Source organism: Sinocyclocheilus grahami, unplaced genomic scaffold, assembly GCF_001515645.1.
Source record: "Sinocyclocheilus grahami isolate Dianchi unplaced genomic scaffold, SAMN03320097.WGS_v1.1 scaffold710.1, whole genome shotgun sequence".
NCBI classification, from domain to species: domain Eukaryota; kingdom Metazoa; phylum Chordata; class Actinopteri; order Cypriniformes; family Cyprinidae; genus Sinocyclocheilus; species Sinocyclocheilus grahami.
In genome coordinates, this window is record NW_015505889.1 from 272,103 (window position 1) to 281,172 (window position 9,070).

Below are 9,070 nucleotides of genomic sequence, written 5' to 3' on the forward strand. Positions count from 1 at the left end.
ATCACATTTCATTCTAACATTGCAATCTAAAAACAAAAATAAGGCTTTTAAAGCAGAAGTTAAATTCACTAAACTAAAAATGAAATGAAATGAGAACAAAAGCACAGAGTTGTGTTAGGCTATTTTGATTACCCTATTACAGTCAGTCAGTGCTATCATAAAAATAGACTTACTTGAATGTTTCAAATTCTACATGTCATGTTTATTGTCCAACTACAAATATTTCAGCAAAATGTATATTTTAGCCAGAATTATTGCTATTTAATTGAGCTCTGTCAGTGTCAGTTTGACAGAAAAAATGGAAATATTTCCATGGCTTTCTAACATTTACAGATGGATAATATACCTGTGAAATGTAAGTTATGCTTTCAGGAAGACAGCACATCTCAAACACATTAAACAGCGCGAGTAGCCTGTCTCTGTCAGCAGCACACACAGCCTTTCTGTCAGAGCATCTGATGGGCCGAACCGCTTAATTAAACTAATATGCCAAACGAAACTATAACCTATGTCTTACTAGTTTTAAAGGCCTTAATATGAAGCTTGTCACATGTTTAGAACAAACTGGATTATGCACTTTCTCCGCAGCAGCTCAGTCTGTGTCCTCCACTATATTTTCAGATGCGCTCATATCAAACTGCTGTAAACCATATAAACGGTATTGCCTCATATCGAATCGCTTATAAAGAAAATATCGATATATCGTACAAACTCGATATACCGCCAAGCCCTACCTTGGAGTGGGGACTTTAAAGTGAGCAGGGCACGTGCGTGCCATTATGTAGTCGTTTGGAATGCACTTGGCAAAGGGAACGACATAATTTCCTAATTTTCTTCAGCTGGCATGTTCCCGTGACAACTTCAGCTGGCATGTTCCCTTTGCCAAGTGCATTCCAAATGACTATATAATGGCATGCACGTGCCCTGCTCACTCCAAAGTCCCCACTCCAAGGGGATAGGGATGATCACTTCCATTTGGAATTTGCCTCGTGAACCGTTCGGTACCGATACTCGTACCGGCACACCCCTATAATTTTCATCCACCACTATATAAGTTTACCCAACTATGATGACTTCTGCTTCTGAGAAGCCCAGAAATGTGAAAATTTGGATGTATCATGTTTTAGTTATTGACATGGCATTACATGACACTAGCTGACATTTACATGTGCCATTTGCCCACAGGTCCTCCGGAGTATGTGGAATGGCAATCTCTGTTGCTGCATGGCCGGGGGCACAAAACACTTGATCGATTTAATATCGAGACAGTGACGGCTGAATTTCTGCTGACAACATTCGGCTTCCCACGTGAGTTAATTTATTAGCTAGTGGAACTGCTAATGGACAGCTTATTGAGACGGACACAGATCCCGAGCCATCAGCTCAGATGTTCAGATACTCGCAGCCCTGGGATTCTACTCAACCGGGTCCTTCCAGAGCAAGATGGGAGATGCGATCGGCATCAGCCAGGCCTCCATGAGCCATTGTGTTTCTAACGTCACTAAAGCTCTGATTGAGAAAGCACCAGAGTTTATCGGCTTCACTAGGGATGAGGCCACCAGGCAGCAGTCTAAAGAGGAGTTTAACCGAATAGCAGAAATTCCTAATGTCTTGGGAGTAGTGGACTGTGCGCATATAGCCATTAAAGCTCCCAATGCAGATGACTCTTCCTATGTAAATAAAAAAGGATTTCACTCAATCAATTGCCAATTAGTATGCGATGCCAGAGAACTGCTGCTGAGCACTGAGACACATTGGCCAGGTAGTCTGACAGATAGAACTGTCTTTAAGCAATCCAGTGTGGCAAAGCTGTTTGAAGAGCAAGACAATGACGAAGGTTGGCTTTTAGGTGAGACACAGAGTTTGGTTGCCGTAGTGACTTTTCTTAACATTGCCAAAGAATCCTGTGAAAATTTCAATATGTTTTCTGTCTTTCGCCTCCAGGTGACAATCGTTACCCTCTAAAAAAGTGGCTGATGACTCCAGTACAGGATCCGGAGTCCCCTGCTGACTACCGCTATAACCTGGCTCACACAACGACACACGAGATTGTGGACCGCACATTCAGAGCCATTCAGACACGTTTCCGGTGCCTGGATGGGGCAAAAGGTTACCTGCAGTATTCCCCAGAGAAATGCTCACATATCATCCAGGCCTGCTGTGTGCTACATAACATTTCTCTCCAGTCTGGCCTTGATGCCTGGACTTTTGAGAGGACTGAGGCCACAGACCAATCGGGAGGATATTGATCCCACTGACACTGTCGACCCAGAGGCTCTCAGAGTTCGACAGGAACACATCCAAAATCGTTTCAGCTAAGATGGAATACGGAATTCAACATTTACTTTTTTTTAAAGATACACATGCTATTGTCTTCCTGTATGCTAACATTTTGTTAAGGAATATATATAAAAAAAAACTATTCTGAGCTAATCATAATTTCATAATTTAGCCTACTCAAGCTCAGGTTGTTCCAAACTCACAAGACTATATTTCTTCTGTGGAAAATAAAAGATCATATTTTGGTCACCAGCAATTTCATCGTAAAGCAAGTAAGTAAATAAATGATTAAATAAAAACGATGAGATTTTTCTCAAAATATCTGCTTAATGTTCCACAGAAAAAAGAAAGTCAAGGTTTTAGAATGACTAAGTGAATGATGATGGGTGAATTATCCCTTTATGAATGTGATGTTTGTCACTTTTTATTGGTCCCGTGAACACAAAAACTGCAAAGCTAGAGTTTATTTTTAAATTAGTGTTTTCAAATACTTTAGGAATGAGATATGAAAATGGACAGGGTCTTTTATTACAAGTTACTATCATTTTAATTTAGTTGTTTTTTATACAGTATTTTACTGAAAACTGATAGACCTGTAAAATTATTTAAACAATAAATTACACCTCAACAGTAGATGTGTCTGTTTATATCTCTGCCAAGTGCATTATTTGTTTCAAAACTTGAATTCAACAGGAACAACTGACTTTCCAAACATGCCAAACCTCTTGCTATTTATGAACTTTCACATTTGTTAATTTTGTTTAGTTCATATCATCAGCAGTGTTGGGAGTAACGCGTAACAAAAGTAATGCATTACAATAACTGATTACTTTTTGCTGTAAAGCAGTAGTGTAAGGCATTACTAATTCGTTTTCAGTAATATTTTACTCGGTACATGTTCAGTAACGCATGCGTTACAACGCACGTTTAGCCTAAAATTTAATTGTTCAAAGAAAATAAAAAAACAGCAAGACTGCGAGATATTAACGAATCAAAAATGCCGCAAGTAAGTTCTATTTCCTGTTCGTGGTCAGTCAATAGCCGCGTGTGGTGTCTAAGTTTGTAAATAAAGACTAATTCTTGTCATGGCATTAGAGTTTACATATAGTCCTGTTGTGTCTAATATGAATAGACCCAAGCTATTCACAGATATTGCCAGATAATCACTTTACCTCTACCATACTTTTAACAGACTTGTATCGTTTGCGATTCTGGCTGTCATCCTTTCTTGCATTGTCTTGAGCCTTCACTTGGCCAATTATAGCTATATTGTTAGTAGCCTGGACAGCCCACAGTCATTATGCTACACCATATATCCTCTACTGGATATAAAATGCTCTGCAGTACATTTTGTCATTTTAGAATGTTAAGTTCTACTTCTGTAGTTATTTTGGTGAAAGTAACTCAAAAGTAATACAGGAGTCATGTAACGCATTACAGTTCTGAGACAGTAGTGTTGTAAGGTAAGGAATTACTTTTAAATAACAGTAACAAGTAATCCATAATGTATTACAGTTTGGAAGTAACTTGCACAACACTGATCATCAATAATGCTTATACCTACTAGGAGTTTCTTTCTCACAGGTCTCTACTGCCCTGTTGAAAAAACCAGCATATGCTGGTTAAGTATGTTTTGACGCTGGGATGCTGGTTTAAGCTGGTCCTTTGGTGGTTTAAGCTGGTCCTTTGCTGGTCATGTGCTGGCAAAGGACCAGCATAAACCAGCAAAAGGACCAGCATAAACCAGCAAAGGACCACTTTAAACCAGCCCAGCGTCAAAACATATTTAACCAGCATATGCTGTTTTTTTCAACAGGGTGGTGCTCTGTAATCTGAGTAAAAGATATAACAGGGCAAAAATATAAAGCTTTAATTTTAGCCCGGGTTAATGAATGGTTTTGTTGGCGGAAAGAGCTAGTGGTCTCTGCTGCTCCGGAGGCTCGACTGTCAAAGGCGATAAATCAGCTGGTCGTTTAATGAGTCTCGCAGTCGAGCCCCGGTTATGAATGTGTGTAATAAGAAGAGAGACCACGCTGAACAATGACGTGCTGTCCGCAGTGTGTGTGTGTGTGTGTGTGCCCCTGGTATTCATCACGTTATGGGGACCAAATGTCCCCACAAGGATAGTAATACCAGTACATTTTGACCTTGTGGGGACATTTTTGAGGTCCCCATGAGGAAACAAGCTTATAAATCATACAGAATTCGTTTTTTTGAGAAAGTAAAAATGCACAAAGTTTCCTGTAAGGGGCAGGTTTAGGGGTAGGGTTGGTGTAGGGCAATAGCACATACAGTTTGTACAGTATAAAAACCATTACGCCTATGGAATGTCCCCATAAACCATGGAAACACAACATGTGTGTGTGTGTGTGTGTGTGTGTGTCGCGCTAAAGCTAATGTCATTACTAAAAGCAGACAGACGGAGAGCGCAGGAGCAGCAGAGTCTGCAGCATATGAACTCCACGAGTCTCCACTGGAACACAGTGATATAGAGTCAAGCACTGTTCGCATTTTTAACAACTTTGGGGAGCAAAGTAAGTATTTCTGGGGAACTTTGTTTCGTTTTTTAACACAGTGCCTTGTATTTTAACTTTGTATTATGCTCAGAGTTGCATCACTGCACTGCCGCATTTATCTATCATCTTTATCGTAGCGGAAGTGCAGTCAAGCGTAACCCGAGAAAAAGCACCTGTTACAAACAGTAGCTGCGGTCTTTTATTTGGCCTACCTCTAAGACTGTTATTATTATATTCAGATATAATATTATCCACAGTGATCATGTCAGAGTCTGTACGGAAGATGTTGAGGGCGAAGCTCGTGGTGCTGGGAAGAGATAACTGTGGGAAGACAGGTAACACTGCTGTGTTTTCTGGGAGGTTTAATGACTATTGTTGGGTCTCGATGACTCTAACTTGTCTGTTTTTCTCTTTTGAACTCCAGCTCTGTGTGTCAGATTTATCACCAGACGTTTCATTGGAGAGTATGAACATAAAAGGGGTAACACAAATGAAATACAAACAAAACTGCTGTTTTCATGCTCTAAACATTTGTGCAAATGCATTGTAGACAAGTAATCTGCGTCATATGACATGCCATATACTTTTTGTGTCTCTTAGAGGTCACCTACAGATGTCAGAAAATTGTGGACAAGGAGGCGATTGAGTTGGAGATTTTAGACACTGTTAATAAGGTACAGAGTGCCGAGATCTTAGGCTGATGATAAACAGGGCAACTTTGGGAAATATTGCTGTCAACGGGCAACCAGGTGAGACACAGGGCCCACAACCGATCTAAAATATCCAGATAGAAATTTGTTACCCATTCTCAATGGCAAAGTGCCCATGCAACATTGCTCAAAAAAGTTGCCCTGTGTATCATCAGCCTGTTGTTGTGTTGTATTTTGGCTCTCATGTTTTTGTCGCTGTGCATCTGCCGCCGTGCTGTTTCACACTCATAGTTATCCACAGACTCAAAGAAAGACAGCAGGATGATCTTGCCTTGCCAAACGGCTGATGAGACACAGGACTCTCTGAACCATTCCATTCCTTTCATGTCTACTGTGCTGAATCTCAGGCTGGTGGAGTGGCTTTAACAGCCCGCCTGCCATTGATTATGTTACACAGTAGAGCAGCACTTGTTAATTCATAGGATTAGGCTGAAGCTTTACCATCTGTGTGAATGCAGAATAGCAGTTCTGATGTTTTGGATGACTTTGATACACCCAGTGTAGGTCTTGGAGCCTGTACTAATGCGCTGATGATATAAATCAGGTGTGTTAAAAGGATAGCTCACCCAAAAATGAAAATTCTGTCATCGTCATGCCGTTCCAAACCTGTATGGCTTTCTTTCCTCTGCTGAGTACAAAGAATCTCTGTCAGCACATTGAAACATTGTATGGCTATTTTTGTCTATATACCATAAAAGTCAGTGGGGTTTCATTTTTGGGAAAACTATGCTTTTAAATAATGGAGACATCCAAAATGTGCAGTGCTGTGACTCGAGGACCATGATTAAGAACGACTGCATTTGAGAAGCAGGAGGTTTTGGTTGTGTGGATTTCATTTTACATCCCTTGTGCTCCAGAATTGCTTTAAGAATCAGATCTTTGAAAGTCCAGATGTGCATCATGTCTATCCTCACAGATCTGTTTGTTTTTAGGAATGTGTAGGTCCTGCGGCGTCCTCTCTGGAGAGTTCCATTAAATGGGGTGATGGGTTTCTCATTATGTACTCTGTGACGGATCGCAGCAGTTTTGAGGCTGTGTCGCGTCTGAAGAGACTGATTGACCACGTTAAACAAACGCTTGGTAAGGCTAAGACTCGATCAGACTGTTCTGCTATTAGTGCTACTGCGAGTAGTCATGTTTATGTATATGGCCCCTCCAACTAGCGAATAGCGCTGTTATCCATCAGTGTGACTCAGCCTGCCTTAATTGGTCTCAGTTCAGAGATTTCACCTCAGGCATGAACTCTTAATATAGTACAATGCAGCCTGTGATTGTAAGATTGTAAATGACAGATAGATATGTGGAAAGAGAAAGTATCACAACACTGCACTCTTTTATTATGCCATCCATCTCCAGGTACTGTCATTTTAATGGCAGTCTGTTCTTCTTCAGAGACACAGCATCCATTACATCATTCTGTGTCTGTGTGTGTATGTGTCTTCCAGGTATTCCAACAGTCATCGTTGCCAACAAATGTGACATGGAGAACGGCCGTGTGGTGAGGACAGATGAGGGACAGGCTTTAGCCTCAAACCTGAGGTCAGTACGCTTTGCTTTTATTGATAACTCCACAGCTATAAGTGATAGTATGAAATAAATACAAATATAGGTTCATTTAACAGAAGCGTTTAACCCTAGAATGCATAAATGGGGGTCAAATTCACCCAGTAGGGTGTGGTTTTTGGAATATTGTTTTTCCAATAAAATAATTGAATTCTTTGGCAAAGGATGGTCACACCAAATGTTGATTTAATTTAGTTAATAGAAGTTAATTAATAAAAAAAAATCAATTTATGACATTATTTTTGACAGCATCCTTTTTACAGCATTTTTACACAAGTGCCTAAAACTTTTCACAGTACTGTAGCTTTGCAGGGAGGTCTCTTGAAGCATCTTGGAGACGTTGCCACAGTTCTTCTGGATTGAGACTGTCTCAGTTTGTTCCGTTTCTTCAATGTTTTTTCAGACGGACTGATGATGATCAGATCAGATCTCTGTGTGGAGCACTGGCTGCTGTCAGACTCTTTGTGCAAACAAAAATCTCACTGGATCATTACAATTAAAGGCAAAATTAATGCTTGAAAACGTAAACTGATATTTCCTCCTGGAACACTACAGCAAAAGATAGAAATAACTGACTTGAAACCTTTTTTTCTTAATAATTTTGACCACCACTGCATATTTAATTACTCAAAATTTCAAAAATTAAAAAAACTATTTATTTACTACAGGATTTTGTCCTAATTGTATTATTATTATTATTATCCATCTTTATCAAAAATTGTGATTTATTCACTTCACTACCTGTCAAATTTTGAAGGCACTGAGATGATTTTCAATTTCAATCACTTAATATTTTGAATTTGAAGGCGTTGCTGTGTGTTAAAGTCAGGGTTTCACTGGTTGTGTAGGTGCAGTTTCTTTGAGCTGTCTGTGGCAGAGGACGCTTCAGCAGTGGAGGCCGCGTTCGGGCAGCTGGTGCGTGAAGTGCGTCAGGAGTTTCAGCGCCACCTGCTGGCTATGGACAAGCGCTCACGGATGCTGCAGATGAGACATGCCCTCAAAAACAAGCTCACGCGGAGTAAAACCATGCAGTGGTGACCAGGAAGAGTAAACTCAGTTCAGACATGACTACAGTAGTGCTGTATCCTGGCATAACAACCTTTCAGAGAACAACAAGTGCCTTATGGATTTACAAATAGTGTCATGGACATTGTTATGCGTGTATGACAGGCAGCATAAAGCAGCAAAAAGCAGTGTTTTTAAAGGTGCACTGGCTCCCTTAAAACATTCCCTTTCATTGTTTGGACAAACAGGTAGTCTCACCTCAAACTTTTGCAACTGAATGTGCCAGAAGCTGACATGCTGGACCAACAAACAGAACAAAGTTGAGATTCTACAGTAAGCCAACCTCTCTGTGCATTAAACCGTTTTACTATAAAGTATTTCATCATTTAAAATGGATCCATTTGACCACTTGAGAGCAGTATACCTCTTCTTTTGCATCAATTTCACTGTAAATGATGTCATTCCAGTGCAACATTCATTCTGTATTTAAAATGAGAAGTCATAAATGCTTATTTATAGGCACCACATTTATTTTGATAGACTGCGCTTGTCTAGTATGATTAAGTCATGCTTAAAATGGCAGATGATCTGTCTTCTGACTTGGTATTTTGATGCTCTTTTGATCCAATTTCATTCTCACGTGCCTCTATGAGATTGAAATGTCATGAGGGAACAACCAATTATATGGTGTTTTTCTATTTTACAGCTGTTTTTAGACTCACATTCTGGCTTTGTGCACAATCCACTTTGTGGAGTAAAATGTTTCCAAAATGGGTTACAGGACAGTGTATCATAATGCTAAACTTTGTATTATTAATTGTGCATGTATTGGTTAAATGTTCATTAGTACGGAAGTGTTAATATCCATTTGCTGCCTCAATGTAAAACAGATCTAGAGAGAAAAAAAGACTACTTAATTTAGTTTTATTTAGCAAAAATGGTAAAAATAAATAAATACAAATTGATCAAATGCTCCAGTAATATCCAGCCTCCTCA

General features: G+C 39.7%; 1 protein-coding gene and 1 pseudogene across 2 annotated transcripts; both read left to right on the forward strand.

Moving 5' to 3' along the window:
• The first annotated feature begins 1,145 nt into the window (after positions 1–1,145).
• LOC107560091 (putative nuclease HARBI1) lies at positions 1,146–2,319 on the forward strand (annotated as a pseudogene).
• A 1,892-nt stretch (positions 2,320–4,211) lies between these two features.
• Positions 4,212–8,854, forward strand: LOC107560099 (ras-related and estrogen-regulated growth inhibitor-like). Of its 2 annotated transcripts, XM_016244149.1 has the most exons (8): positions 4,212–4,288; positions 4,696–4,814; positions 5,054–5,131; positions 5,221–5,277; positions 5,397–5,470; positions 6,439–6,586; positions 6,952–7,045; positions 7,918–8,854. In XM_016244149.1, coding segments are annotated over exons 2-8 (642 nt in total). In that variant the 5' UTR covers positions 4,212–4,288; positions 4,696–4,813; the 3' UTR covers positions 8,108–8,854. The 2 variants fall into 2 exon arrangements, with proteins under 2 accessions (XP_016099635.1, XP_016099636.1); XM_016244150.1 differs by lacking the exon at positions 4,212–4,288 and having other exon boundaries at positions 4,707–4,814; positions 5,036–5,131.
• Positions 8,855–9,070: the final 216 nt, after the last annotated feature.